Raw genomic sequence first — 15,457 nt, 5'->3', positions numbered from 1 at the left:
TGTTTTCTGTTTTGCTTCAACATGTGGCATGGATATGTATTAGTGAAGTTGGCTATTGGCTTTGTTCATGGTATGAAATACCTTTTTTATCAAATATTGATACACGGGAAACTGAATAAATCTGCAATTGATCGCCTCTTGGCTAAAAAAGGACCGTTGGCGGTAATATTTGAAGTTAACTGAATTCATTCACTATTTAAATCAGCCTGGGTTATTTGTTTTCTTATAAATGACTGCAATGACCATATTGGCTATAACCATTTGCCTGTTCTACAATAACAATATTCTCTGTCTTCCTCAGAGGCTATGAGTGCAGGGGACAGTCATGAGGAGGGCAGGCTGGTCTACAGGTTTGGTGGAGAGCCTGTGGGCTCTTTCGTCCAGCCCAGCCTCAGACCTCTGGTGCCCTCTATCGCCCATGCCATGTTCCTGGATGTTACCCATGACAACGAGTGCCCTGTCCAGGTAGTTTGCAGTATGTAGCTGGGGTTACCCATGACAAGTCCCCTATTCAGGTAGTGTACAGTATGTTGTTACCCATGACAATGAGTGTCCTAATTAGGTAGTATACAATGTCACTGGAATTTGTCAACATCCCTATTTTATACCGAATTAAAATATAAACACAACATGTAAAGGATTTGTTTCAGGAACTGACTTAAAATATCCAATTTTTTTTCCATAAGCACAAAAAGCTTATTTCTCTCAGATTTTCGGCACAAATTTGTTTACATCTCTGTTAGTGAGAATTTCTCCTTTGCCAAGATAATCCATCCACCTGACAGGTGTGGCATATCAAGAAGCTGAATAAACATGATCATTCCACAGGTGCACCTTGTGCTGGGGACAAAAGGTCACTCTCTAAAATGTGCAGTTTCATTACACAACACAATGCCACAGATGTCTCAAGTTTTGAGGAAGCATGCAATTGGCATGCTTACTGCAGGAATGTCCACCAGAGATGTTGCCAGATAAATGAATGTTGAGTAAAGTCTTTGCAGATGAGCAGGGACCCTGAGCATTTCTCATCTGGTGTTTTTCAGAGTCAATAGAAAGGCCTCTTTAGTGTCCTAAGTCTTCATAACTGTGACCTTAATTGCCTACCGTCTGTAAGCTGTTGGTGTCTTAACGACCGTTCCACAGGTGCATGTTCATTAATTGTTTATGGCTCATTGAACAAGCATGGGAAACGGTGTTTAAACCCTTTACAATGAAGATCTGTGAAGTTATTTGGATTTTTACTAATTATCTTTGAAAGACCGGGTCCTGAAAATGGGACGTTTCTTTTTTTGCTGAGTTTGTAGTAGTGTTATTGTTGATCGATGTTGTGACTGTTTGTTGGTGTTATTTATTTACTATTCCTCTTCTGTGTTGTAGATTCGCTCTGCGTACGACTCCCTCCCGAGCTCTGCTATTGTCTCCATGGCCAGTTGTGCTACAGGCAGTACTAGAGGATATGACGAGCTGGTCCCTCACCAGGTACGAAAAAGGGCCATGATTATCAAAAGTGTGTGTTTTGTGAGCGTGCTGTAAAGTGAGTTCACTTCAAAGACAAAACTGTAAGCTAAAATCTCTTCTATATTTATCTCGTCTATATTGAAACTGCTGACAATGTATGAAACGGACAGTATTTAGTTCTACGTTTGATTCCAACTTCCTGTGTGTTCTTGTGCAGATCTCTGTTGTGAAGGAGGAGCGCTTCTATCCAAAGTGGAACTCAGAGGCCAAGCCCTCCTCTGCAGGGGAGGTGAACTCCCAGAGTGGTATCATCGCTGGGAAACTGGCCCTCAACATGCTGCACCAAGAACTGGCCTCTAAGGGCTTCTCGCAGGTTAGATGGACTTCTAAGATCCACTCTGAGACATGCACTGGGCACATAGCCATGGGTACGGATGGACAGCCAGCAAATGTCTTTTGACTATTTTCCCAGATCCAGATTTAGCCTAAACCTGGACTATAAAGCATGCTCAATACAGAATCTCTATGGAAAGTGCTTTCTAGTCCAGGACCAGGCTTATTGAAAATGGCCATCCAGAAACTGGACATGGGGAACTAAACTGAATTGCTCAGCAAGGGACTTAACCTGAGAGAAGCGGAAACACTTTTGAGGGAATATTGAATTGTAGAGTTGCAGAGTAAGTGCTTCTACTGAAGAACACAACAAAGAAGAGTGTGTGTGTTTTGCAGGTCTATGTGGACCAGGTGGATGAGGACATAGTGGCAGTAACCAGACATTGCCCCAGCACACACCAGTCTGTGGTAGCTGTGTGTCACACTGCCTTCAGGAACCCCAAGACCTATCAATATAGACAGGAGGTTCCCCCCATGTGCATCCCAGGTACAGTACCCCAGTTTCCCTCAATCCTACTCCTGGAGAGCCACAGCCAAAAGAACAAAAGCCAGAACTACTGTGGCTCTCCAGGAGCCAGATTGAGTATCACCGCAGCAGGCTATCTATCACTAATTATATGTATCACTTCCTTTAGTAGTTTCCATGAAAACCCAGATCAGGTCAGTGTCGACTGTGTTCTCCTGCAGGTAAAATAGAGGAGGTGGTACTGGAGGCCAGGACTGTGGAGAGGATAGCTGGGTCGTACCAGAAAGACCGGAAGAGCATCAACGGTCTCCCTGACCACACATTAGAGATCAGAGAACACATCCAGGTAACACGAGAACAGCACCATGGAATTACTACTTTACACCCTGGTTTAGAATACTAGTTGCAAGCTTATCCCTCTAGTCTATCATTCCTTTCTATTGAAAGAAGTGGGCCAGGATTTGCTCAGTTCGCAGAGTTGGCAATGTTTGTTTTCTTGTTGAATGGTTATGGTAGTCTCATACACACTTGGTAAATTACAGAGTGTAGTGTAGCACAAAACAGGTTTTGTTCTTGGGTCTCTTCATTCCAACCACCTGTATATGAATTCGACTTAATTTGAAAGACACTGATGGTGTGAACACTTTCTACTCCAACTGTCTTGCAGCTACATGACAGCAAGATTGTGAAACAGGATGATGTCATGTGTAAGGGCCGCAGTGAATTTGTCCAGGAGATTGAATTCGAACACCTCAGCCCTGGTAGTGTGATAGTGTTCAGGTAAGAATACACTGTCATATTGAGGTCATTTCACGTGCTGTATATATCAAGTGTCTCCCCCGTGTCCATATCATATGCATTTATGATCGGAAAAACCAAAACTGATCCTAAATCAGCACTCCTACTCTTGAGTCATGCCTTACGAGTCTGTAACCCGTGGTCTTTGTCCCCAGGGTGAGTCTGGACCCCAGGTCCCAGGAGCTGGTGGGGGTTCTGAGGAGACACCTGGTCCAGTTCAGTGACCATTACAAGACGGGCAGTATGCCTGACAACAACGCCCCAGCCATACTCACTACTCCTCTGGCAGCGTACGTATACTCTAGATAATTCTTTCACTTGGTAAATTGATGGTTACTTTTGTAAGGAATCTCAGCCCATATCTCTGCTAATATCTGACCCATTCATTGCAACATAAGACATGTTGACTAATTTAAGCAACTGCTGTAAGACTTTTTCATAGGCTGTCTTCCACTGGTAAATGTTAATCCAGCCTACTGTTAATCTTCCTACCTGTCTGCTCCCTCCCAGTATTATGTCCAAGGTGACCCTGGCGGACATGAACGTGTTGCTGTTCCGTTGTGACGCTGAAGAGCAGGAGGACGGTGGAGGCTGCTACAACATCCCTTCCTGGATGAGTCTCAAGTACGGAGGCCTGCAAGGTACAAAACAGGGCGGGGGGGGCTTTCTGGAAAATCATGACTCCTACTGCATGCATATTGCAGTGTTAACCGTAAAACTATGATCTTCCATTTACCAGTCAGGACCGCCAAGCTACCCTTCCTCCTTTTAGGGACTAATTACATTGAAATGGATATGTATGTCAGATGGAGTAACCTCTTTTGACACTCACAGGTCTGATGTCGGTGATGGGGGACATTCGTCCCAAAAATGACCTGGGACACCCCTTCTGTGACAACTTGAGACGGGGAGATTGGATGATCGACTACGTCAGCAACCGGCTGGTCATCAAGGGAGGAGCACTGGGCGAGGTAAAACATGACAAACCTCACCATGGTGGCATCCCAAATGGCACTCTGTTCCCTAAGTAGTGCACCTCTCAAAAGTAGTGCACTAGTGCATAGGGAGTAGGCTGCTATTTGGCACGCTGATCTGGTCAAGATGATGTCTATTCCTTTGGGTCCACTCAAATGTTTTTGAGAGCCATGGTGATTCTTCAATTGGAACTTTACAGATCCTTACCAAGCCTTACCACTCATACACTCAGCATCATTGTTGTATTGCATTGATTATGTCTATTTAGCCTGCTAACTGGCCGTAGACACACACAGTTTTGCCGTTTTAATTAATATGTCTCTTGATGTCCCTTCAGGTAGGCAAGTGGTTCCAGGCCATGTTTACCTATCTGAAGCACATCCCTCGCTACCTGGTGCCATGCTACTTCGACTCCATCATTGTTGGGGCTTATACCACCGCCTTGGATATTGTGTTCAATAAAATGTCAAAGTAGGTTGAATAAAAACCAGCTATTCCTATTCATAAATGAAATAGAAACATCTGAATTTGTAGTACTTAAAAATAAAATTGTACAAAAATAATTATGTTCTGAATGAAAGGTGAAACTTGAAATCATTCCTCAAACTTCTAAATTCAGCTTGTCATCTCTGTGTGTTTGTCCTCTGGTTCTCTAAGCTTCATCCAGACCGGTTCCACCCTGGTGAAGCAGTTAGCTCTGGGCTCAGTACAGATGTGTGGAGTTGGCCTGCACCCCGCCCTTCCCCCCCTGGCACCCACGCTGCTTGACGTGCCCTACCGTCTCAATGGGGTTACCAACGAGAAAGAGCAGTGCTGTGTGTCACTGGCTGCAGGTAAGGCATTTCATTCAATTCAATACAACTCTATTCTGGGCAATCCCTACTGGGGACCAGCCAATCAGTCTATATACTTACAGATACATCCACACACTTTAGCTCCCTCTCTCTTTTTCTTTCTCTCTCTCTTTCTCTCTGTCTCTCTGTCTGTCTGTCTGTCTCTGTCTGTCTGTCTCTGTCTGTCTGTCTCTCTGTCTGTCTCTCTCTCTCTCTGTCTCTGTGTGTGTTACCGGTTGGCTAATGGTTGTCTGTCTGATGTCACAGGTCTTCCTCATTTTGCGGCTGGGATGGTCCGTTGCTGGGGCCGGGACACTTTCATGGCACTGCGAGGTCTGATGCTGGTGACAGGAAGACACCTGGAGGCCAGGTACGTGTCACATTCTCCAGTAGAACATCGGTGTCCTATCTGATGAATGGGTATATATTTCAATTAAAGTATATATTTTTTTAAAGTAACAAACTCCAGTACACCTGTGGTCTTGGATGCTGCCAAACAATTGAATGGATTTCACACCAGTGTTTTGTTTGCCCTTCATCAGAGTTGATCAGAATCCTTTAATTTCTGTCACTGTTTTCCATAGAAACATAATCCTGGCGTTCGCTGGCACCCTGAGGTATGGCCTGATCCCCAACCTGCTGGGACAGGGGACTGGCGCCCGCTATAACTGCCGTGACGCAGTATGGTGGTGGCTGCAGTGCATCCAGGACTACTGCAACATGGTGCCTGACGGAGTCAACATCCTCATGTGCCCTGTGTCAAGGATGTATCCCACCAATGTGTCCCAGCCACAGCCCGCTGGAGCCTGGGTGGGTTCACACAAACACACACACACACACACACTCTACAGCCCGCCAGCGCATGAGTAAGGGGCATGGTGGTCTCGCTTCGTCACCGCAAGACTTTAAGTCTGGCTCATGAGACTAGGGCATGTCTGGGGTCAAACAGCTTGGTTATAGCAGCCTATTGATATGTCATACTCTGTAGATCTGACGATGCAGTCCAAAAAAATGTGCTTATTGTTAGAAGTTCAAACAAGCACTTTTAGACAGGACCGTTAGTCATTTAGTCATTCCTTAATGTCTGCCCATATTAAATTGTATCTGTGATGTTAACTCTGCAGATCCAGCCCCTGTATGATGTCATTCATGAGGCGATGACGCGTCATATGCAGGGGACGGAGTTCAGGGAGAGGAACGCTGGACCACAGATAGATCGCAACATGACCGATGAAGGCAAGATAAACACGCGCACACACACATTACACACACACACATGCAAATCTAGAGGCGTGGTTGATCAGCTATTTGCGTGTTTTATCATACCGATTTTTGTCTTTCCCTACCAGGGTTTAATGTTGAGGCCAAGGTGAATGAAGACACTGGGTTTGTCTATGGAGGAAATCGCTTCAACTGTGGGACATGGATGGACAAGATGGGAGAGAGTGACAAGGCTCATAACAAAGGAATCCCAGCTACACCTAGGTACTGTTTTCCTCTCCTTTGGTAAAGAGTTGCTTGTCTTCACTCAGTCTAGGACAAGCCTACATATCCATAGTAATCTATTGTAGTATGTGCAGTGCTTGTTCTTTTCCCCTTGAGTTAAGTGTTTTCACAAGGGTGTGCATGTTTGTGCCTGCGTGTCTTCCAGGGATGGCTCTGCAGTGGAGATAGTGGGTCTCTGTAAGTCCACAGTGCGCTGGTTAGTGGACCTTCATACGCACGGCTTCTTCCCTTACGCAACCCTAACCATCCTTAGTGATGGTACGTTCTGGAATAAACCCAAATCTTCATGTTTTTCCCAGCTTTTTCACATCCTCAAATGTTAAAAAATTAGACCATTATGACAATTGGGATACTACTACATAGTAATTTCAGATGTTGAAATTTGTATTTTAAACATTAACCTCACTAAAATTGTAAAATTGCTGGGGGGTTTTTCTCCATAGTGAAGCTAGACATATCTGTTCTCTTCTAGGTCGTAACATCTCTGTGCCCTATGAAGAGTGGAACAGAAAGATCCAGGAGAACTTTGAGAAGATGTTTTACGTGTCTCACAACCTTCAGGACCCCAATGAGAAACACCCAGACCTGGTTCACAAGAGAGGCATCTACAAGGACAGCTATGGGGCCTCCAGTCCCTGGTGTGACTACCAGCTCAGGCCCAACTTTGCTATCACCATGGTGGTGGTAAGCACGGCTCATTTTAACTGCCTCATTAGCCTTGTAACTAATGTCCTATCGTCCTGTCCAAGGAATGGACAACATCAAACTGCCTCATGCTAAAGAAACGGGAAGATGGGCCCCTACTATATGGGCCGATCTGGCACTGATGAGGCTTACCTACTTACCTCATCGGTGTTGTAAAGACTAGGCTAGTCAGTGCTCTGGTTAACCCTAACCCTCTCAATGTGGGTGTACTGAGGTTACCAATGTATTTGTGCTGAACATTATTTGAGTCTTGCAAACCCAATTTACAAAGATGTATCACTTTTACAAGTTGTCGTCTTAGGTCAAGTATCTCACCTCTGTGTGTACCTTCTCTCTCTGTGTTCTCCAGGCTCCGGAGCTGTTCACAGTGGAAAGGGCCTGGGAGGCACTAGAGATGGCAGAGACTAAGCTGCTCGGCCCCCTGGGAATGAAGACCTTAGATCCAGAGTGAGTGGGATGCTTCATCCATACCCCCATTTACAGTAACGCATTCACTCTGTTGCTTTATTTAGACAGCTCGGAACTGCAGAGAGGGTAGAGGACAGATCAAGAGGATCAACAGTTACGAAATTGGTGGCGTATCAGGAATTCGCTACAAAGTAGTCTGGAGACCTACTAGACTAGACCAATGGTGTATACAAACCCTGGATTTCTGATGCTACGTATTGGCCAATGAGGGTCTTTGAAGCCACCGCATTGTTACTCCTCCCAAGAAGCAGTCCTCCGTAGGAAAGAATGGTATTCTATAGTATCCTAATTAATTATTTAATATATTTATTGTAGTGGGGACATGCAGTAATGGTAGTACTCAAAAAATACACCTTTTAAGGTAAATGTTATATTTATAATTTTTATGTTCAGTTCACATAATATAATTTAAAAATATTTCTTAAGGTGTCTGTAATATATTTAGCAAAAATGAATGTAGATATTAGTAAATGCATTTTTATAGCTTCTCAAATATTTTTTTACAACGTTGGAAGATTAGAAAAATGGGTGTGCAGGGCTTCAAAACAGCGCCCCCTGTCCGTCATGTAGGGTTTACACACATTAGACTAGACCAGGTTTTCCCAAACTCTGTGTAGTGTTAGGGCAAAAACCATAACGTGCACGTCTTGTGGTCCCGAGGACTGAGTTTGGGAAAAGCTGGACTAGACCCAGTTCTGGCACCACTGTCATTCTTTATCTCATTCCTGTCCTCCGTGTCCCACAGTTAACATTTTCTCTCTTTCTTTCGCCTCATAAAGTGACATGAAGTACTGTGGTGTCTACGATAATACTCTGGATAGTGAGAATTTCAATGTTGCTAAGGGCTTCAACTACCATCAAGGACCTGTAAGTACATTTATTGCAGCCCACATAAACATTAGTCAGTAGACAGGAACTTAATGGTGATTGTATGGTACCAAACTAGGGTTCGTGTTCCCATGTGGGGTCACCTGATTTATGAACTTGGTTCATAGAACCGCGGTTACGTGAGTAACCTCTAACATCTGCTAAATGCTGTTGTGGCAAACAGAATGGTTTCTGTTTTCTTCCAACAAATTTATCTCTGACTTTTGAACGGTTGGTGCTGTCATGACCACAATCTTGAAAGCTTAGACTCTCATGAATATGGATGTTCTGTATTCCTCCACGATCCTCAGAAGCCACGCAGGACTCGTTAGAAGAGTTGACAGGACCAGGCACCAAATCAAACTGGGCAAAAAAGAACATTGAAAGCAATGATGACAGGGATTGACATTAAGGTCTGAAAGGCACTTGCCCATCATGCAAGACAAGAGTATTTTGGGGTTTCCCCCAAAAATATGATCACTTGCCCGAAAATGAAATTTAGACATGGGCACCATGACCAGTGGAAGCAAAAATAGCCCCATAGCATCAAATATCCACCATATTTTACAGTATATATTCTGCATATGCTTCTGTTTTTCAACACCAAACCCACCACTGTGTGGCCAAAGAGCTCTATTTTCATGTCATCTGACCATAGCACCGGTTCCAATCCAAGTGCCAATGCCGTTTATCAAACTCCAGGCGGCGCTGTGGTCAGATGACATGAAGAAAAAAAGCTCTTTGGATACACGCACACGAGTTGTGTGTTTGGCGTCTGAAAAAGGAAGCATATACAGAAAAGTACCTCAAACCTACAGTAAAATATGGTGGTGCATCATTGATGTTATGGGGCTATTTTGCTTCCACTTGTCCTGTGGCCCTTGTTAAAGTCAACAGCATCATGAGGGTGCTGGAGTATTAAACTAGATTTTTTTTAGATTTTGTTTTACTACTTGTTAAAGAAAATCTCTTTCTCTGAGCAATTGTATTAGTATGACATAATATAAGGGGGAACCAAGAAGATCAGTACTGGAATTATTTGTATTTTGATTGTTGTCAGTAAAATAATTCTCACTGCATGCTGACTGCCATGAATTCCATAAATGATCTGTCGATGTGGAGGAACCACAAAGATCAGTAATGGGTCAACCCTTAATGTCAATACCTGGATGTTCTTTTCTACACAGAAAGTCATCAGGTCGACACTGGAAAGTGATGTTTTCAACTAAAATTATGGAAGCGGGGTACAGAAGAAATGTTTCCCTATTGAAACCAGTTAAGCCAAGCCTGAATTCAAGCGATAATGACACAAAGTTAAAAAAAATAAAAAGGTTTTGTATTGTAAATGGATTATAGCTCCTGTCTAAATGTGGTGAATTATATATATTCATGTCATAGTCACCAGTAAACTCTAACTCAAAAGTTACTTCAACAAATGAATGCTAACAATGGCTAGCTATTCTACCAGTCTGTTTTAATGAGTGTTATCATGCTAATAGCACACCATGTACACAAAAATATATATTTTTAAGGGGTATGCAGTAGGTTGATAACGATATCACCAGAGTATGTTGTATCAGACATTTCAAATAAAATGTCAAACTAATGAGAAAATAATCATGGTATTTCATTTTAAGAGAACTAACTAGATTTAGCAAGGCAATGTTGGGGCTAATTTGAATGGGCTCCAACAGCAGATTTAGGGGATCCCAGTACCACCCACGTGACTGCAGTGAAACATCACTCTGTGGGGGCTCCTAAACAACTATTGCCTGATGATCTTTTGAATTTCCCAATAGGTTTCTGATGCATTTTAGCCACTTCAAGCCGTACTTCCTTCAGATGAAGATTTTCAACGTAATCTGACTGATTTGTAATACTGTCAAGGCCCCAAATAAAAAAGTTACATTGGCTGCTGATTGCATCACTGTTTTTGCACGGTGGGGTCGCGCTTTAAAAAATATATCTATATATATTTTTATATATCACTTTAATATTTTTATATAAAAAAAATGTTTTTACATTTCACCTTTTTATTTAACTTAGCAAGTCCGTTAACAAATTCTTATTTACAATGACGGCCTACACCGGCCAAACCTGGACAACGCTGGGCAAATTATGCACCACCCTATGGGACTCCCAATCCCGGCCGGTTGTGATACAGCCTGGATGGGGCCATGGGCCAATAAAATTTGGGAGCCCCTGCACTATGGTAACCGTAAATGTGTGTTTCCCTCTCTTAGGAGTGGCTCTGGCCAGTCGGCTATTTCCTAAGAGCCAAACTGTACTTTGCCAAGAAGATGGGGCCAGAGATATACGACAAGACTGTGTACCTGGTGAAGAATGTCCTCTCTAGGCATAACATCCACTTCGAGAGGTAAGACACAAGCACAAAGACTTGTTAGGTGACTTCAAATGCTATAATGTTCTCAATTGTTTTAACAACAATTCAGGTGAAAGGTACCCTCTTGAGGATAGTGAGAGGCTAGCGTCTCAAGTGGCCAATTGCCTGGGGAAATGCAGAGCGCAAGATTCAAATAAAATTCTATAACATTCAAACTTTCATTAAATCACACATGCAAGATACTCAATTAAAGCTACACTCGTGAATCCAGCCAACATGTCAGATTTAAAAAATGCTTTTCGGCGAAAGTATGAGAAGCTATTATCTGATAGCATGCACCCATCAACCAGTAGTAAACAAAAGAACTAGCGTAGCAGGCGCTACACAAAACGCTGAAATAAAATATAAAACATGCATTACCTTTGACAAGCTTCTTTTTTTGTCACTCCAATATGTCCCATAAACATCACAATTGGTCCTTTTTTTCGATTAATTCTGTCCATGTATACCCAAAATGTCCATTTATATAAAGCAAGTTTGATCCGGAAAAAAACAGCTTGCCAAAACACAACGTCACTACAAAACATTTCAAAAGTTGCCAAAATATTTCAAACTACTTTTGTAATACAACTTTAGGTATTTTTAAACGTTAATAATCGATCAAATTGTAGACGGGGCAATCTGTATTCAATAGAGCAAGTAAACAAACCATGCACCTTTTTTTCATCTTGCGTAACTCTCAACAGTGTATCAAATCAAATGTATTTATATAGCCCTCGTACATCAGCTGATATCTCAAAGTGCTGTACAGAAACCCAGCCTAAAACCCCAAACAGCAAGCAATGCAGGTGTAGAGGCACGGTGGCTAGGAAAAACTCCCTAGAAAGGCCAAAACCTAGGAAGAAACCTAGAGAGGAACCAGGCTATGTGGGGTGGCCAGTCCTCTTCTGGCTGTGCCGGGTGGAGATTATAACAGAACATGGCCAAGATGTTCAAATGTTCATAAATGACCAGCATGGTCGTATAATAATAAGGCAGAACAGTTGAAACTGGAGCAGCAGCACGGTCAGATGGACTGGGGACAGCAAGGAGTCATCATGTCAGGTAATCCTGGGGCATGGTCCTAGGGCTCAGGTCCTACGAGAGAGAGAGAAGGAGAGAATTAGAGAAGGCACACTTAGATTCACACAGGAAACCGAATAGGACAGGAGAAGTACTCCAGATGTAACAAACTGACCCTAGCCCCCCGACACATAAACTACTGCAGCATAAATACTGGAGGCTGAGACAGGAGGGGTCAGGAGACACTGTGGACCCATCCGAGGACACCCCCGGACAGGGCCAAACAGGAAGGATATAACCCCACCCACTTTGCCAAAGCACAGCCCCCACACCACTAGAGGGATATCTTCAACCACCAACTTACCATCCTGTGACAGGGCCGAGTATAGCCCACAAAGATCTCCGCCATGGCACAACCCAGGGGGGGGCGCCAACCCAGACAGGATGACCACATCAGTGAATCAACCCACACAGGTGACGCACCCCTTCCAGGGACAGCATGAGAGGGCCCCAGTAAGCCAGTGACTCAGCCCCTGTAATAGGGTTAGAGGCAGAGAATCCCAGTGGAAAGAGGGGAACCGGCCAGGCAGAGACAGCAAGGGCGGTTCGTTGTTCCAGAGCCTTTCCGTTCACCTTCCCACTCCTGGGCCAGACTACACTCAATCATATGACCCACTGAAGAGATTCAGTGAAGACTTAAAGGTTGAGACCGAGTTTGCGTCTCTGACATGGGTAGGCAGACCGTTCCATAAAAATTGAGCTCTATAGGAGAAAGCCCTGCCTCCAGCTGTTTGCTTAGAAATTCTAGGGACAATTAGGAGGCCTGCGTCTTGTGACCGTAGCGTACGTGTAGGTATGTACGGCAGGACCAAATCAGAGAGATAGGTAGGAGCAAGCCCATGTAATGCTTTGTAGGTTAGCAGTAAAACCTTGAAATCAGCCCTTGCTTTGACAGGAAGCCAGTGTAGAGAGGCTAGCACTGAAGTAATATGATCAAATTTTTTGGTTCTAGTCAGGATTCTAGCAGCCGCATTTAGCACCAACTGAAGTTTATTTAGTGCTTTATCCGGGTAGCCGGAAAGTAGAGCATTGCAGTAGTCTAACCTAGAAGTGACAAAAGCATGGATTAATTAAGTGTAACGTTGTTCCAGGATGTGCTTCTTCGTTGCACCAATGATTAACTTCAACCCAATTCCAAAGACTGGTGACATCCTGTGGAAGTTGTAGGAACTGTAAAATGGTCGCTATCAAATATCCCTTGGCAAAGACAACTGAGGGAACGGTCAGAGGCAAAAAAAAATAATAAAAAAATAAAAAATTCTGAACAGTTTTTCCTCTGGGTTTTGCCTGCTACATAAGTTCTGTTATAGTCACAGACATGATTGAAACAGTTTTAGAAACTTCAGAGTGTTTTCTATCCACACCTACTAATCATATGCATTTAATATATTCCTGGCATGAGTAGCAGGAAGTTGAAATTGTGCACGCTATTTATCCACAAGTGAAAAGGCTGCCCCCTATCCTTAAGAAGGTGTACATTACTTTTTTTTATTGTTTCACTCAATCGATTATAATTGTCACATAATCAATATTGTCTTTTATCACCCACCAGATCATCTTGGAAGGGTCTACCTGAGCTGACTAATGAGAATGGCCAGTACTGTCCCTTCAGCTGTGAGACTCAGGCCTGGTCTATCGCCACCATACTGGAGGTCCTGCATGATCTGTAGATGGAGAATATCTTATTTTCTTTTGCAGTTTTCAAAAATATTTCCTTTATGCAATATTTTCGTGAAGCCCTTTTAACCATTATCACATACCATAGCTAGAACCATGTGGCTATCTCTACAAAACTGCCTTAAACAACAAACAACAAACCCCTAAACCTCTTTGTTACATGTTGATATCAATGTCAATGTATGCTTTCATAAATGTGGCTTGCATGTTCATTGTAGTCAATACATATTTAATTGCTTTAAAATCGGTTAGACTATTCAGTACATTCAGAAGTACTTTTTTCTTAATTCTGCATTCTCATCGCTGCAGGGATGAATTGTCCCTTCTTTCCATTCTAAATGCTGTCTCATACTATATATATATTATTTTGTCCTTGTGACTGATGAGACGTTAAACTGTGAATCAGAAATATGAATCAGATCCACCGCAAGAATATGCTTCACATGCTACACCACCATAATAAAAAAATATTTTTAAAAAATCTAATTTTTGTTCCAATCCAAACTTGTGTGGATAACACCAGTAGAAATAAATCATGAAGTAATCCTCTCTTGCTGTTTTGTGCATTGTCATGATTCACCCCCTCTTTTCTGCAAAGTCATGGTTCACTTATCCCCTATTACTGGAAGACCTCACCCCCTACGGATTCTTACTGTACATACTGGAAGTGGCATTGCCCAACGTAGTGACATTTTTACCAATTAGCTGTGTAGAAACAAAGGAGACTCAACCAACAGCACAGTTTCAGTGCCACTCACATCCTGTCATGTTCAATTATCCTGTCAATATCAATCATTACAAAAAGGAAAACACTCTTGTATAATTCCAGTCATCGTCCTTGGTACCTTTGTCCATAGATTGGTGGTAGATTGTATTCAGTCATTTCAGTGAAATTATTATAATGTTCTACCTATTGTTGGGAATAGCAAGGGTCCCACTTGGCACAGATGTCTGTTCAACGTCTAGTTTTGATTTACATTTGGTTGAGTTGTCAACTTCCATGTATTCAATGTGAAATCAAAGAAATATCACCCTGCCGTTGGATTTTGGTTATTTATTTAAGAAATTACGTGAAACAACATTGATTCAAACAGTTCTTGCCATACAAAGTTCCATCTTCTGTGGACACAGTTCGTTTTTCTAAAGCCTCAGCTCCAGGCTTCGTTCACGTTGTCTTTTATTGTCACTAATGGGAAGGGTGGGTGTTTCAGCACATACAGTGAATTCAGAAAGTATTCAGACTCCTTTTTTCCACATTCTGTTACGTTACAGCCTTATTCTAAAATTGATTGAATTGTTTATTTTCCTCATCAATCTACACACAATACCCCATGATGACAAGCAAAAACTGAAATCAAATGTACATAAGTATTCAGACCATTTACTCAGTACTTTGTTGAAGCACCTTTTGCAGCGATTACAGCCTAGAGTCTTCTTGGGTAGGACGCTACATGCTTGGCACACCTGTTTTTGGGGATTTTCTCCCATTCCTCTCTGTAGGTCCTAGCAAGCACTGTCGGGTTGGATGGGGAGCATCGCTGCACAGCTATTTTCAGGTCTCTCCAGAGATGTTAGATCTGTTTCAAGTCCGGGCTCTGGCTGGGCCACTCAAGGACATTCAGAGACTTGTCCCAAAGACACTCTTGCATTGTCTTGGCTGTGTGCTTAGGGTCATTGTCCTGTTGAAGGTGAACCTTCGCCCCAGTCTGAGGTCCTGAGTGCTCTGGAGCAGGTTTTCATCAAGGATCTCTCTATATTTTGCTCCATTCATCTTTGCCTCGAACCTGACTAGTCTCCCAGTCCCTGCCGCTGAAAAACATCCCCACAGCATGATCCTGCCACCAC

General features: G+C 43.0%; 1 protein-coding gene across 2 annotated transcripts in view; it reads left to right on the top strand.

Annotated features, from left to right (window-relative positions):
* The window catches only part of LOC109909980 (glycogen debranching enzyme), a 31,334-nt gene extending 17,169 nt beyond the window's left edge, over positions 1–14,165 (top strand). For both annotated transcript variants that reach the window (XM_031796418.1, XM_031796419.1), the window contains 21 exons: positions 302–465; positions 1,378–1,479; positions 1,676–1,831; positions 2,188–2,338; positions 2,539–2,663; positions 2,985–3,097; positions 3,271–3,405; positions 3,626–3,756; positions 3,950–4,086; positions 4,428–4,561; positions 4,748–4,923; positions 5,191–5,293; positions 5,508–5,733; positions 6,048–6,159; positions 6,273–6,408; positions 6,575–6,687; positions 6,902–7,113; positions 7,484–7,581; positions 8,382–8,469; positions 10,713–10,846; positions 13,488–14,165. In XM_031796418.1, coding sequence (XP_031652278.1) covers positions 302–465; positions 1,378–1,479; positions 1,676–1,831; positions 2,188–2,338; positions 2,539–2,663; positions 2,985–3,097; positions 3,271–3,405; positions 3,626–3,756; positions 3,950–4,086; positions 4,428–4,561; positions 4,748–4,923; positions 5,191–5,293; positions 5,508–5,733; positions 6,048–6,159; positions 6,273–6,408; positions 6,575–6,687; positions 6,902–7,113; positions 7,484–7,581; positions 8,382–8,469; positions 10,713–10,846; positions 13,488–13,605 — 2,864 coding nt within the window. In that variant the 3' untranslated portion in view covers positions 13,606–14,165. The remainder of the gene's footprint in view (positions 1–301; positions 466–1,377; positions 1,480–1,675; positions 1,832–2,187; positions 2,339–2,538; positions 2,664–2,984; positions 3,098–3,270; positions 3,406–3,625; positions 3,757–3,949; positions 4,087–4,427; positions 4,562–4,747; positions 4,924–5,190; positions 5,294–5,507; positions 5,734–6,047; positions 6,160–6,272; positions 6,409–6,574; positions 6,688–6,901; positions 7,114–7,483; positions 7,582–8,381; positions 8,470–10,712; positions 10,847–13,487) is intronic.
* Positions 14,166–15,457: the final 1,292 nt, after the last annotated feature.

This window comes from Oncorhynchus kisutch, linkage group LG18 (genome assembly GCF_002021735.2).
Source record: "Oncorhynchus kisutch isolate 150728-3 linkage group LG18, Okis_V2, whole genome shotgun sequence".
NCBI lineage: Eukaryota > Metazoa > Chordata > Actinopteri > Salmoniformes > Salmonidae > Oncorhynchus > Oncorhynchus kisutch.
The sequence above is the reverse complement of the archived record's forward strand: the minus strand, read 5'-3'. Positions and strand labels throughout refer to the sequence as shown.